Source organism: Oryx dammah, unplaced genomic scaffold, assembly GCF_014754425.2.
Source record: "Oryx dammah isolate SB20612 unplaced genomic scaffold, SCBI_Odam_1.1 HiC_scaffold_20, whole genome shotgun sequence".
In the NCBI taxonomy this organism is placed as follows: domain Eukaryota; kingdom Metazoa; phylum Chordata; class Mammalia; order Artiodactyla; family Bovidae; genus Oryx; species Oryx dammah.
Genome location: NW_024070204.1, coordinates 29,742,128 through 29,758,361, shown reverse-complemented (window position 1 = coordinate 29,758,361; position 16,234 = coordinate 29,742,128). Strand labels below are relative to the sequence as shown.

Genomic DNA, 16,234 nt, shown 5'->3' with positions numbered 1-16,234 from the left:
CAGGCATAAGTGAGCCACAGGGTCCCACATCCGTCCCCAACTGCCGGTGGTGCACCCCCACTCACCTGGCCCCACTGACATCAACTCCGACCATCAGCTGCCCGTTCAGCGAGAGGATCTCGTCCCGCAGGCGCACCTTCCCACTCTTCCCGGCCGGGCTGTTCTTCCTCAGCTCCGTCACCCAGATGCAGCCCACATCCAGCACAGGGCCCTGGTGTGTTTTCCTCTTCTTGCCCCCTCTGCGCTTTTCCCCATAGTCCCCAAACACAGGGATGTTCCCAAAACTGAGGCCCACAGTCTCCGCGTCCTCCAGCTCCTTGGTGAGGTACACCGTGCAGATCTCCATCCCAGGGGGGCTGCGGTCGGGCTGGATGGAGCTCTCATCCACAGCGAAGTTCAGCCTGATGTACTCCTGCAGTTTCTGGATGGCCGCCTGGCAGAGGCGCTGCTCCGGGCCGTCCCCGCCCTCCCGCAGGCTGTTCTGCAGCCACTGGTAGAGGAGGGGCAGGTGCAGCCCGGCATTGTCCTGGGTGATGGGCATGGTGCTCACTCCCGGGCGCCAGCATCACGAGAGGACCTGCTCCTGAGGGCCAGGCCCCACGGGGCCCCACGTCCCTCGGGAAAGCGGGCTGTTGTCTGCTCGGCCTGCGTTCATGTTCAGGCTGGCAGACAAGCCTGAGGAACTCCTCCTCCAGTCCAGGCTGTTTGCTTTGGCAAGAAGAGGACAGTTCACAATCAGAGCAACAGGGAAACAATCACTGGGCCCGGAGCGTCAATGAGGAAAGGAAGGAAGTGTCCGACCAGTCCCTGCTTGGTTCATCTCACAGTCGGGCTCGTGCAGAGGACCTGGAAATGAGGTGTTCTTCCAGCGGTGACAGGGTGACCTCCCCTGGATTCGTTCACACCTGGGAGGGGAAAAAACAAAAATTCCTGTTATAACAGTGAGCCTTCTCAGATCGAACATATGGCAGGAGAGCATTGCAGAAGAAGGGTGCTTGCTTTTTGAGTCAGGGACCTAGTGCCCCTCCCCATCCCATTGCTGTGTTCCCTCCACCCTGTGTGAACATGCACACATACACTGATACAGAAATACACGCACACACTGTCATACAGAGATGCGCAGATGCACACGGATACACAGATGCATGGTTGTGCACATGCACAAATGCACTCATGTAGAGATGCACACACAGAGACACATTCATACAGAGGTGCACAGACACACACAAATACACAGAGGCACACACAGAAACACAGGTACACACAGACAGATGTACACACAGATGCACACATAGGTGTGTACATACACTGTCATTCAGACACAGACACATAGAGATACATGAGTGCACACAGAGGGACACACAGAAACAGATGCACACAGACAGACAGATGTACACACAGATGCACACACGCACACACACACAGACATGCAGATGCGTGGATGCACACACACACCCTTCTCCTAGACAAGAACACTCTGAAACGCTGACCTTCCCCAGGACATGTCCCTGATCAGTAAGGAAATGAGATAACTTTTGCCAGGACAAGTCCCATCAAACTCACATCCACCCTGAAGTCTGTGTGACAAGACTCCCTGGAAGACTGCAGAGGGGTGCTGGACATACTGAAGAGCTCTCATTCCTAGGGAGTTCAGATCTATGTCCATTTGCCTTGATGGGCCCAAGTGCATGCACAGGAGGTCTCTCCGTTCCAGAACTCTGCTCGACAGTACGACCAAAAGGAAGAGCCGGTCAACACCACAGGGAGACGTGGCTCTCCCCCAAACCACTGTGAGTCCTAAGCTTAGCTGGCGTCCTGGCTTCGTCATGTACATTCAGACAGAATCATGTCTCTTTACAGCCTCCAGCTTTTAGTCTCCTGTCTTCTTTTTCTTTGGCAAACTGTTGAAAGCAACCTATGTGAGGCCAAACCCAAAGCTGTCTCCTGCAGAGAGATGTTTCTCCAGGTTTCTGGGTGAGCAGCCCTGACCACTCCTTGGTTTGTCCTGGGTACGTGGCTCACTCAGTGACAGACTCCCCAGGCTGCACGTGGCTACCGCAGGCTCCTGTGCGAGGGTGGGCAGCGATATCCCCTCTCCGCTCCCCTCCCCCTGCCCAAACATGCAAAGCGCCCAGCACACAATCCATCCCTCCCAGTGGAAGGCTAATTGAACTCCCTGGCCAATTCTCCTTCTCCTCCAAAGAGATTTTCACCTCCATCCTCTGTAAACACAGAAAAATGACCCCTTTCAGGCTCTTCTTAGAACTTCACTTTCAGCTGGAGAAAGTCAATATAAACTGTGCCATCTAAGATGGAAAACATTCTCAAGCCTTCTCAGGAAGTGATTTAACAAGGAATAATAACAAGTGGGAGAGGTGTCAGAAGCCACGACAAGAATAAATGACCTTATTCCTCAGGAACCGTAAAGAAATTTCTAGTAGAGTAGGCTGTGAGTTTCCAGAGAACTGGAGTGCCAGCTATTAACTGGTTCCTTATAAATCAAAGGCTTAGTAAATATCATCTACATAATCATGCACCTATTAAAAAGAAAGGCAAGATCAAAGAAAAGATAATCCATACACAGGCAAAAACCAATTTCTTTGGCCCAAATAAGTAACACCTCTCACTGAACAGTAACTCCACACAGACGTATTAAAGTCTTATGAATAAATCAAAACATTTTCCATCAGGCTGAACAACTCTTAGGAGTCTCTGTTTCCCCATCTGTAAAATGAGAAAGTTGAGTTAAATAGTTTCTAAGGCTTCTCATACTCCACAGAGAGGTTCTCAAGTACAGTGACGATGTCTGGTTCATCAATACCCCAGCATAGTGTCTGTCACCTTGTAGACTCTCAATAATTTAAAATATTTTTTAAAAGATTCTTTAAAATTAAAATTTTAAAGATTCAAGGTGTTAGTCACAGTTCAGATGGTTCCATACATGTGAAAACAAGAGTTAAACATATTGGGTTAGATGTTCATTTGGAAAATAAGTGACTGAAGAGACCCAAACTTAAGAGCAATAGAGAATTTTCCCCTCAATGTCGGACTGTATTTATGCAACATGTGTTTACAGCTTCCTTTGTGGCTCAGTTAGTAAAGAATCTACCTTCTCAGGAAGATAGCCTTGAGAAGAGAATGGCTACCCTCTCCAGGATTCTTGCCTGGGAAATCCCATTGACAGAGGAGCCTGGCAGGCTACAGTCTATGTGGTCGCAAAGCGTTGGATGTGACTGAGCAATTAATACTTTCACTTCTTTTCCACTTTTTTCAACATGTATCTAACATATGAACATATACTGAGAAACAGACCTTGAACTTGGCACTGGGAATATATTGTCAAAAGGTAAATTCCCTGTCCTATAGGCATTCATAGTCTAGTGGGAGATGTATAAATAAATGAAAACTTGCCATGAAATTAAAAGACGCTTGCTTCTTGGAATAAAAGCAAAATCTATACAGCATATTAGAAAGCAGAGACATCACTTTGTTGACAAAGGTCTGTATAGTCAAAGCTATGGTTTTTCCAGTAGTCATGTATGGATGTGAGAGTTGGACCATAAAAAAGGCTGAGTGCTGAAGAATTGATGCCTTCGAACTTTTTTGCTGGAGAAGACTCTTGAGAGTCCCTTGGACTGCAAGGACATCAAACCAGTTCATCCTAAAGAAGATCAGTCCTGGGTGTTCATTGGAAGGACTGATGTTGAAGCTGAAACTCCAATACTTTGGCCACTTGATGTGAAGAGCTGACTCGTCGGAAAGGACCCTGACGCTGGGAAAGACTGAAGGCGGGAGGAGAAGGGGCGACAGAGGATGAGATGGTTGGATTGCATCAACCATTCAATGGATATGAGTTTAAGCAAACTCTGGGAGATAGTGAAGGACAAGGAAACCGGAAGTGCTGCAGTCCATGGGGTCACCAAAAGTTGGACATAACTTAGCAACTGAACAACAACATTGATCTTTGTAATATGTTATATTTGACCATTTTAACAACTTAAGAGAAAAAAACCTTTTTTTTCCTGCTCTTTGTAACTCCAAAGTTGTTAATTAGTACATTGGCGGTGAATACAGTTGATTGGCTTGGATTGGATCATTTGTCCATCAGGAGTCCATCCATCAGTTATGGCCAAGGAGGTGTGGTCACAAGGTATCAACATGGCTGCTGGGAGTCCACTCTCTGGACAGTGGAGTTTTCAGAAAAGGAAAAATGATTTCAAATGTACAGACACCATCAAGAGACTTAGTTAATCTTATTGAAGTTATTCACGAACTATATAACCTTTCAATTCTGTACCTAAAACTTGGAATTTACCAGTAATCTTTCTAGCTCCCCATTTGATCGACTCCTTTTGTGGTTTTTCTACAAATAAAGGGCATAGAGGCATTCCCATCCAATGCAATGGTCTGAGATGCCTCAGGGCATATGCAAAGACACCCGCTCTTACAACGCTACTGGGAGAAATGTGGTATGTTCACAATAGCCCATGAAACAATCCAGTACCAAATATCTCAGCGAACAGAATGCTGACACAGAGAAGACACAGAAGTCTGCCAATCATTACAAATACCAATATCCCTCCATAACTGATATGTGTCAAGGTCTAAAAGCTCATCTGGAAGATGAACCCATTTTAAGAGGGAGTAGAATTTGTGGACTTGGAGAGCCATTGCAACAGTGCAATTCACTGTTATCTACCATGCTTAATTCTCCAATTAGTTTCCCATCTCAAGCAAATAGCTGTGATAATTTAAATTAATTCTGAGTAACTTGAAGCTGACAGCCTTAACATTCCAAATAAATGCTTCTATCCCTGAGTTAATTTATTGATATGGTGTTAGAACCGACCACCGTTCTTGGATCTCTGTTGAGCTGAGCCATGTATTCTCAGCAGGGTGACATCATCCACAAAATTTAGAGATTATAATGGTTAATGCCTCTTTCTGCTGCGATCCTCAATCCCACCTGACACTTATTTCATAGCATTTAATTGTGTGTATTAGAACTGAAATTAAATTAAAATTTTCTCCAGGGCGAGAGGAGGGGGTTAACAATGAAAAAAAAAAAAAACACCCTGAATTGAGTGAAACCAATCATCTGCCCAAAGTCAAGGCTAAATCCTGAACCTAGGCGGGGATGTGAAGAGGTCTCCTGGCTTATCCAGATCTTGCCTCAAAATCTGATTCACACTGGGCTGTCCTGTACCAACACTCTCTTCCAACTGTCCTGGCTTCTAAACATTTTCCTGTTCTGACCTCTGTTAAGTTCAAATTCCTCCACCTCAATCTAGTCTTCCTTCCTACCAGACTGGGTTCCTCTTTTGACTTTTAGAAAATACTCACATTTTAAAAGAAAACCAATGTGGATTAAAAATTGACTACTGGCTTATTCAACAGAGGTTCAGTGAGTGCCCATCATGTGCTGAGCCCAGAGCAAAACAGATGACATTCCCACTGAGCCTCAAGAAGCTTGTGTTCTGAGGAAGGCGCATTGGTAACCATGGAATAGGGTAAGGTCACATGGTGATTAGCACTGTGAAGAGAATTACAGCAGTGTCAGAGGCCCTGGAGGAACGGGTATGGGAGGGGATTAGGAAAGGACCCTGGGGAAGAGACCTGAATGAAGTGAGAGGTGGAGGCGCGAGGATATCTGTGGGAAGGCTGTTTCTGCTGAGGGAACCCCAAGTGCAAAGATGCTGAGGTTAAAGCCGGGAGAGAAAGGACTGTTGGCTACAAGGAGTGGGGGGGAAAGGGTCCTCGGTGCTGGCTGCTTCCTCTCTGTCTTGTTCATTCTCCCACAACCACCTTACAAAATAAGGGCACCCATTTTACCAACAGGGGCTACTGACTAACATTTTCTGAGCATAACCATGTATCAGACACTGTTCTAAATGAGCCCTTTCCACTGATTCAGTTATTTAATTTCCCCAACATTACTGCAGGGGGGTATTGTTAGTTTGCAGTTTTTAAAGGCTCAGAAAAAAGAACAGAAACAGAGAGGCTAATTAAATGCCTGAGCTCTCACAATAAGTAACAAAGCCAGGACTAGAACCCCGCCTTGTGGGCCAGGGCCTTGCTCCACTCTACATCAGCACCTCCCTGCCTGCTCCTGACAACCTTGCCCTTTTGCACTTGCACCGGACTTACCCAGGCACCCTGCCTGGGGATCTCTGCCCCACCACCATCGGACCTCCTAAGATCAACAAGCAGGTAAAGTCAGAAGCTGTGGCTGTCTACCTGATGACCCTTCTCTCTTTCTTCATGTATGTTCTTGGGTGTGGTGATATATCCATCTACCCAGCCTCTCTTGGAGGAGATACAAAGAGCTCCACAACAGTGTTCTGGCCAATGAGATGAAAGTGGAAATCCTGGGTGGGGTTCACAGTGGCATTCCTTAAGAGCAGAAGTGGAAGGAAAAAATAACCCCCTATGCTGTTTAATCAGGGCTTCCCTGGTGGCCAAGTGGTAAAGAATCTGCCTGCCAATGCAGGAGACATGGGTTCAATCCCTGGGTTGGAAAGACTGGTTGGAGAAGGAAATGGTAACCCACCCCAGTATTTTTGCCTGGGAAATCCCACAGACAGAGGAGCCTGGCAAGCTATAGTCCATGGACTCACAAAGAGTTGTATATGACTGAGATACTTAACAACAACTACATGTTGTTTAATCACTATTATTTGGATTTTTCAAAATCCAACAAATTAGCTGAACAAAACGCCAAATGAATGTACAGTGTGGTACCTAAAAGTGGAGAAACTGAAAGTAACAGAAGCTGGGACTTCCCTGGTGGGCCAGTGGTTAAGACTCTGGCTTCCACTGCAAGAAGCGTGGGTTCAATCCTTGGTCAGGGAACTAAGATCCTGCATGCTGGGTGGTGTGGCCAAAAGATAGAGAGATAGATACATAAGTAAAATTAAAGTAACAGAACCTAAAATGTGGAACTAAATAAGCAAGCGAGGGAGGGAGGCAGAAGCCTAGGACTTAGATACTGTGGGCTGAAAAGGTGCCCCTCACTGTTCTATGAAGTATTTAGTCCATCTGGCAGCTGCTATGCAGTGGAAAGTCACAGATTTGTTGACTAAAGCTGTGGTGTTAAGAAGCTGGTAGGAAAAATTTAAAATATTGGTGGTGCTTTTTCCGTCCTAGCAAAGTCCTGAGTTCTTCAACTCAGCTGGCAAGTGAGATGGGAAGAAATACCACTCTTTTAAGAAGGCATGCTCAACATTCAGCCTGCAATCTGCTGCCTGAGAGGCCCGCACTTGGACCCTGGCAGGGGGCAGACAGTCTGCTTGATTAGAAAGGGGTGGGTGGTACCCCATCAGACAGAGGTTGTAAGGCTGCTGCCAAGGGTGTGATCACCCACTGGAGGTCACTGTTTCAGCGATGACCAGCAGCATACATTATGTAGCAGACATTAAGTGTAGGGACATGGGCAGAACTCATAAACGAGAAATTAAAGGAAACAAGTCATCAGGAATTGGCCAGAAAAGCCTACTAAGCTTGGAGGGAACTCTATTGTCAAAAGACCCCAATCTGATTTGCAGCCATTCTCATCCATAAGAAGTAGACTTGATGATGTGTATAGCCCTGGAGAAGGTGTCCTCCCCATGCCCACCCCAGAAGTGTTCTTGGAAGACAATGACTGATGAATAACTCCTAGAGAGAGGTAAGGGTCATGGAGGGCAAGGAACAGGAGTTCTTCCCACTGGAACAAGGCATTGTCACTGCTAACAACAGTGACTGCTCTGTTTTCCATACCTCTTTTTAGAAAGCAAATTTTTTATTGTAGCTATTTTATATCTTTCCAGTACCGTAGGTTAGATGTTTCACCACTCAGTTGCAAGGAGTTGTATCCAGAACTGATGGAGAGGACCCTACACCCCCCAGAAACCCAGGGTTCTAACCTTGCCAACTATATGAGGCTTCAGAGCCTTCTCGCTTGATAATAGAGACTCTATTCCACATACAGAAAGAAGGGTATGTCTGAGGAGCCAAAGGAGAGGAGTGAGGCTAGTTGCCTATGCAATATTCTTTCTCTTCTCCTTCCCTCTAACAGAAATCCATCTGTGTTTGTAAGACAAGTACCCAACCAAAAAACTGTAGTTTTTAGTGTTCCTTCAGAGAGACGTAGCCATAACTATATAGTCTTGGCCCACGAAGTTGTTGAGTGGGTCTATCAAAGAGGTTTATTTTTTTATGAGAGTTTTTTTTTCCCTTTTTCACACTTAAAATGCACATTTGATGACTGGCGCTTTAGCAACCATCCTATGACCAACTATAACACTTCCTTGAGCAGCTGGTACCAATCCTAGATTGAAAGAAAAATGGGCTGCTATCTTGTTTAAGCCCTATTAATTAGACATTCCATTATAGGTAAACAAAATCCCTAATGAATGGTTTTAATTCACTCTTAACTCTCAGATTCAATGACCAGATATAATCCTGAGTGTTTAAACATCAGCCCTGCTACTTTGTCAACAGCAGCTGTGATTAAGTTCCTACCTTGATTTGGGGCACCTGTCACCACCATCAACAACAACAAACAGGGTGTGTTTCTGTCTGTTAAAGAGCTAAAAGCACACATGATTACCACTCTGCAGCCCCAGGTGTTACACACAAGCCTATAGCTGATGAGAAATATTATAAACACAAACAACTGTGACACCTTTAAGTCGGCTTATGTTTTGGGAGACCAGGATACTGGCTAATTTTTATCTACATGACTGACTCTTCAGTTCAGTTCAGTTGCTCAGTTGTGTCTGACTCTTTACGACCCCACGGACTGCAGCACACCAGGCTTCCTGTCCATCACCAACTTCTGGAGTTTCTCAAACTCACATCCATTGAGTCGATGATGCCATCCAACCATCTCATCCTCTGTCGTCCCCTTCTCCTCCTGCCCTCAATCTTTCCCAGCATCAGGGTCTTTTCAAATGAGTCAGTTCTTCACATCAGATGGCCAAAGTGTTGGAGTTTCAGCTTCAACATTAGTCCTTCCAGTGAACACTCAGGATTGACCTCCTTTAGGATGGACTGGTTGGATCTCCTTGCAGTCCAAGGGACTCTCAAGAGTCTTCTCCAACACCATAGTTCAAAAGCATCAATTCTTCAGCACTCAGCTTTCTTTATACTCCAACTCTCACATCCATACATGACTACTGGAAAAACCATAGCCTTGACTAGATGGACCTTTGTTAGCAAATTAATGTCTCTGCTTTTTAATATGCTATCTAGGTTGGTCACAACTTTCCTTCCAAGGAGTAAGCATCTTTTAATTTCATGGCTGCAGTCACCATCTGCATTGATTTTGGAGCCCCCCAAAATAAAGTCTGACACTGTTTCCCATCTATTTGCCATGAAGTGATGGGACCAGATACCATGATCATTTTCTGAATGTTGAGCTTTAAGCCAACTTTTTCACTCTCCTCTTTTGCTTTCATCAAGAGGCTCTTTAGTTCTTCATTTTCTGCCATAAGGGTGGTATCATCTGCATATCTGAGGTTATTGATAATTTTCCCAGCAATCTTGGTTCCAGCTTGTGCTTTATCCAGTCCAGCATTTCTCATGATTTACTCTGCATATAAGTTAAATAAGCAGGGTGGCAATATATAGCCTTGACGTACTCCTTTTCCTATTTGGAACCAGTCTGTTGTTCCATGTCCAGTTCTAACTGTTGCTTCCTGACCTGCATACAGAGTCTCAAGAGGCAGGTCAGGTGGTCTGATAGTCCCATCTCTCTCAGAATTTTCCACAGTTTATTGTGATCCATACAGTCAAAGGCTTTGGCATAGCCAATAAAGCAGAAATAGATGTTTTTCTGGAACTCTCTTGCTTTTTCGATGATCCAGTGGATGTTGGCAATTCGATCTTTGGTATCTCTGCCAGTTCTAAAACCAGCTTGAACATCTGCAAGTTCATTGTTCATGTATTGTTGAAGCCTGGCTTGGGGAATTTTGAGCATTACTTTACTAGTGTGCAAGATGAGTGCAATTGTGCGGTAGTTTGAGCATTCTTTGGCATTTCCTCTCTTAGGGATTGGAATTAAAACTTACCTTTTCCAGTCCTGTGGCCACTGCTGAGTTTTCCAAATTTGCTGGCATATTGAGTGCAGCACTTTCACAGCATCATCTTTTAGGATTTGAAATAGCTCAACTGGAATTCCATCACCTCCAATAGCTTTGTTCATAGTGATGTTTCCTAAGGCCCACTTGACTTCACATTCCAGGATATCTGGCTCTAGGTGAGTGATCACACCATTGTGATTTTCTGGGTTGTGAAGATTTTTTGCATAGTTCTTCTGTGTATTCTTGCCACCTCTTCTTAATATCTTCTGCTTCTGTTAGGTTAATACCATTTCTGTCCTTTATTGAGCCCATCTTTGCATGAAATGTTCTCTTGGTATGTCTAATTTTCTTGAAGAGATCTCTAGTCTTTCCCATTCTATTGTTTTCCTCTATTTCTTTGCACTGATCACTGAGGAAGGCTTTCTTATCTCTCCTTGCTATTCTTTGGAACTCTGCATTCAGATGCTTATATCTTTCCTTTTCTGCTTTGCTTTTCACTTCTCTTCTTTTCACAGCTATTTGTAAGGCCTCCTCAGACAGCCATTTTGCTTTTTTGCATTTCTTTTTCTTGAGGATGGTCTTGATCCTGTCTCCTGAACAATGTCATGAACCTCCGTCCATAGTTCATCAGGCACTCTGTCTATCAGATCTAGGCCCTTAAATCTATTTCTCACTTCCACTGTATAATCGTTAGGGATTTGATTTAGGTCATACCTGAATCAGTTCAGTTCAGTCGCTCAGTCGTGTCCGACTCTTTATGACTCCATGAATCGCAGCACACCAGGCCTCCCTGTTCATCACCAACTCCCGGAGTTCACTCAGACTCAAGTCCATCGAGTCCGTGATGCCGTCCAGCCATCTCATCCTCGGTCATCCCCTTCTCCTCCTGCCCCCAATCCCTCTCAGCATCAGAGTCTTTTCCAATGAGTCAACTCTTCACATGAGGTGGCCAAAGTACTGGAGTTTCAGCTTTAGCATCATTCCTTCCAAAGAAATCCCAGGGTTGATCTCCTTCAGAATGGACTGGTTGGATCTCCTTGTAGTCCAAGGGACTCTCAAGAGTCTTCTCCAACACCACAGTTCAAAAGCATCAATTCTTTGGGGCTCAGCTTCCTTTACAGTCCAACTCTCACATCCATACATGACCACAGGAAAAACCATAGCCTTTACTAGATGGACCTTAGTCGGCAAAGTAATGTCTCTGCTTTTCAATATACTATCTAGGTTGGTCATAACTTTTCTTCCAAGGAGTAAGTGTCTTTTAATTTCATGGCTGCAGTCACCATCTGCAGTGATTTTGGAGCCCAAAAAAATAGTCTGACACTGTTTCCACTGTTTCCCCATCTATAGTCTAGTGGTTTTCCCTAATTTCTTCAATTTAAGTCTGAATTTGGCAATAAGGAGTTCATGATCTGAGCCACAGTCAGCTCCCTGTCTTGTTTTTGCTGACTGTATAGAGCTTCTCCATCTTTGGCTGCAAAGAATATAAACAATCTGATTTCAGTGTTGGCCATTTGGTGATGTCCATGTGTAGGGTCTTCTCTTGTGTTGTTGGAAGAGGGTATTTGCTATGACCAGTGTGTTCTCTTGGCAAAACTCTATTAGCCTTTGCTCTGTTTCATTCTGTACTCCAAGGCCAAATCTGCCGGTTACTCCAGGTGTTTCTGGACTTCCTACTTTTGCATTCCAGTTCCTTATAATGAAAAGGACATCTTTTGGGGGCTTTAGACTGTAGACTAACTGAATGGCTGTGTATGAGACAGAACAAGAATCTGAGCCAGTCTTTGTTTTCATGCAACAAGGGTTGATTATGTCATGCCAGGGAAGAGATGATGACCAGCCCTGTGGCAGCTGTGATCTGCTGAAGAAAGAGATCACTGAATACAGTGTGTGAAGGGCCATGAAGTGGCACATTTGGGGACACATAATGGATTCTGTGGAAAGTGAAGCTTTCCAAGGTTTGTGCTACAGTTTTAGGGGATGAGAGAGATGTTGTTGTTGTAGGTGAGAGCCAATTCTGACTCCATGAGAGATCTGTTTCTTTGACTTTAACCTTTGCTTTTCATTGCTTTTGTCATTATAATCACACATAATGACCTGCCCCAGGGAATCCTATCCCTCTGCCTAAAGAAGTTTTAAGAAGTTAAGGCAACTCTTCCTGAGGTTGGCCATTCCAGGAGATATTTGCAAGATAATATCTTTAATTGCTCAACTCTTCCCTCTCTCTGCCCTATAAAAGAACCTGGCTTCCAGACCCCTGACAAGATGGTTATTTTGAGACATCAGTCTGCCATTTTCTCTGTCATTGTATTCCATGCCTCAGCACTTTGCAAAAGTTGCTCAGTCATGTGTCTGACTCTTTGTGACCACAGGACTATACAGTCCATGGAATTCTCCAGGCCAGAATACTGGAGTGGCCATTCCCTTCTCCAAGGGATCTTCCCAAACCAGGGATCAAACCCAGGTCTCTCACACTGCAGGCACATTCTTTACCAGCTGAGCCACTAGGGAAGCCCAAGCTCAACAACTTGTCTCTTGGTTAACTGGCCTGTTATGTGGTGAGCAGACCAAGCTTGAACTGGGTAACATTCTCATATGATTATAGAATCATATAGAAGGGCTCTCATGTCCAGCCCTCAATTAGACGTGAGAGGAATGAACATCAAGACAGGACCACAATCCTTCAGTTTCCGGGTCTAATGACCCCCAAAGAGTAGGATAAAAGAAAAAAAAAAAGAATGAAATGAAAAAGAATGACCTGGCAGCTAGTTTGAGAATCTAGTACTTGAAGATATCGTATGTCCTAACTCATGGACTATTTGTCCAAACATTTTAAAAATTCATGAAATTTAATGAATCTTGTCTCTTAAGATGAGTGTAGAAAACAACAGATCAAAATGAATATTATAAATTATTTCTGCTTTCTACGTACTTCTAAAATGTATCTCTTGTGGCTTCGAATACTGAAACAAGTTAGTACATTTTCGGTTTAAGATTGTTTACTCAGAATGTCAGAATTTGGGCAGTTCTGGATTAATTATATATTTGGAATGTAGGCATCTAAATTCTGAAAGAGCACAATGATGGGGGAAGAGGGCGTTTATTCGGCAAGGTACATATTTTTGAAACTGAATGCCAAAATCTTGGTTCTCTGTGCACCACTGCCAAACAGAAATACAGGAACAGAATTATGGAGAAGGAAAGAGTGGCTTTCTTTCTTTGCCAGACAAAAGGGGAACACAGTAGGTGAGAACCTCAAGACCTGTGCCCACCAACCCCCTAGTAAATAGGGAGAGGTTATATAGTCAGGCTTCCCAGGTGGCAGAAGAGTAAAGAATCAGCCTGCCAGTGCAGGAGACGCAATAGACACAGGTTCGATTCCTGGGTCAGGAGGATCCCCTGGAGTATGAAATGGCACCCCACTCCAGTATTCTTGCCTGGATAATTCCATGGGCAGAGGAACCTGCCAGGCTACAGTCCATGTGGCTGCAAAAAGTCAGACAGGACTGAACCACTGAGTCAGAGAGGGGAACGTGATAAGGATCAAGGCAGTGAAAGTCCTGCATTCTTTCTTCTGCAAAGTTTCAAAAAGGTAGGGTTGCTGACAAGATCAGGGTGTCTTCAGGGTCTCAATGGGCTTCCCTAGTGGTTCAGTGGTAAAGAATCTGCCTGCCAGGCAGGAGATGTGGGTTTGATTCTTGGGTTGAGATCTCCTGGAGAAGGACATGGCGACCCTCTCCAGTATTCTTGCCTGGGAAATCCCATGGACAGAGGAGTCTGGAGGGCTACAGTCCATGGGGTGGAAAAAGAGATGAACACGACTTAATGATTAAACAACAACAAAAACAGGACCTCAGGGGATCTGGTCTCCTGATCTTGATAAGCCTCTCTGGTCCCTTCAGTCTTGCCTCAGGTGGTTTCATGGCTGCTCCTCTCTTGATTAGTAACTGTTCTGCTCTTTGGAACTCAGAGAAGGTCATGGAGGCTGGAGTCTTACTACAAGAAATGGCAGACAAAATGGTCTTCATGCCCGGGAGTCCTACAGGCCCCTGCTTGGCATCAAAATGGCAATTCAATACTTTGAAACAGTGGCTATCTATCAAATGTAATGAACGAACTGAGACCTTTGTGTTGGGAGCAAGACTATCCTGTGGTTACTGTGATTGCTCATTTTAATATGCCTGTCCTGTCCTCTTTGCATGGATTGGGCAGCCATGATGCCACCAATATGCAGATGACAGGCCTTTAGATCATGTCACTGTCACCTACAAGTTGGCACTTACCAAGGGCATTGCCAAAGACTGAACAACAAAGGCATGTGCCATCTGCCTCTAGGAAACTGAATCCCCTGCTGCTATAGCTGTTGACTTTCAACAACCTTGAGCGAGTTCAGGGTGCAGTGAGGCACTCTGTGCTCCAAGGAATTTGGTGAGACAGGGCTTTAAATAGTTGGATGTTTTTAGGAACAGATGTTATGATCTCAATCCTTGCATCTCCTCATATCTAGTTCAGTTCAATCGCTCAGTCATGTCCAACTCTTTTCGACCCCATGGACTGCAGCACACCAGGCCTCCCTGTCCATCACCAACTCCCAGAGTTTACTCATGTCCATTGAGTCAGTGATACCATCTACCCATCTCATCCTCTGTTGTCCCCTTCTCCTCCTGCCTTCAATCTTTCCCAGCATCAGGGTCTTTTCAAATGAGTCAGTTCTTTGCATCAGGTGGCCAAAGTATTGGAGTTTCAGCTTCAACATCAGTCCTTCCAATGAACACTCAGGATTGATTTCCTTTAGGATGGACTGGTTGGATTTCCTTGCAGTCCAAGGACTCTCAAGAGTCTTCAACACTTCAAAAGGATCAATTCTTCGGTGCTCAGCTTTCTTTATAGTCCAATTCTCACATCCATACATGACTACTGGAAAAACCATAGCCTTGACTAGACAGACCTTTGTTGGCAAAGTAATGCCTGTGCTTTTTAATATGCTGTCTAGGTTGGGCATAACTTTTCTTCCAAGGAGCAAGCGTCTTTTAATTTCATGGCTGCAATCACCATCTGTAGTGATTTTGGAGGCTCCCAAAATAAAGTCTCCCACTGTTTCTACTGTTTCCCCATCTGTTTGCCATGAAGTTATAGGACCGGATGCCATGATCTTTGTTTTCTGAATGTTGAGCTTTAAGCCAACTTTTTCACTCTCCTCTTTCGCTTTCCTCAAGAGGCTCTTTAGTTCTTCATTTTCTGCCATAAGGGTGGTGTCATCTGCATATCTGAGGTTACTGATATTTCTCCTGGCAATCTTGATTCCAGCTTGTGCTTCATCCAGTCCAGCTTTCCCATGATGTACTCTGCATATATCTAGAGAAGCACCAAATCCCTTCATGGTGACATCAGATCCTCATGACTAACAAGAGACCTTTTGTAAAGTGAGTGCTTCATGGTATTGAAAACCGTATATATTGACCTCCCCCCACTGCAGCTGGGGAGCAGTCTCTCAGAGCTATCTGAGGTGCTGCCTCCTGGGCTGCAGTCCTTATTTTGCCCCAAATAAAACTTAAGTAGCAACTCTCAAGTTGTACATCTTTTTTAGTCAACACCATGAACATATAGCATGCATATAGTAAGTTCCTCAAGTTCACTGGACTTATTCTTTTTTAATGAGTAGTTACTTTACAGTTGTTTTATTCAGAACAACTGTACTTTTTAGATGTTTCTAGTGTTTAGACTTTTGGGTAAATAATCTTACTATATTTAAATGTTTAGCAACCAATTGCATAGAATCTGACCTCGTTGTTAATTAAAAACGACTCAAGTATTTTCTAACAGCCAGTGATACACTCTCCTGTTGTTGTTGTTCAATTGCCCAGTTGTGTCTGACTCTTTGCAACCCTGTGGACTGCCCACACACCGGGCCTCCTGTCCTTCACCATCTCCTGAAGTTTGCCCAAGTTCATGTCCATTGCACTGGTGATGCCATTCAGCCATCTCATCCTCTGATGCCCTCTTCTCCTTCTGCCCTCAGTCTTTCCCGTTGGCTAATTGTAGATCCCCAGGCAAGTCTTTTAGCATCTTTTGGGCTCAGTTTCCTTATCTGTTAAATTAGGCAGTTCTGTTAAGTTTCCTTCCAGTTCCAGCACCTTGTCGGACATTGGAGCTGAGTTAGCAAGTTGGAT

General features: G+C 44.5%; 1 protein-coding gene across 1 annotated transcript in view; it reads right to left on the bottom strand.

Moving 5' to 3' along the window:
- The window catches only part of PDZD2 (PDZ domain containing 2), a 327,378-nt gene that overhangs the window by 271,766 nt on the left and 39,378 nt on the right, over window positions 1-16,234 (bottom strand). The window contains exon 2 of the mRNA XM_040262279.1: window positions 66-905. Coding sequence (XP_040118213.1) covers window positions 66-541 — 476 coding nt within the window. The 5' untranslated portion in view covers window positions 542-905. The remainder of the gene's footprint in view (window positions 1-65; window positions 906-16,234) is intronic.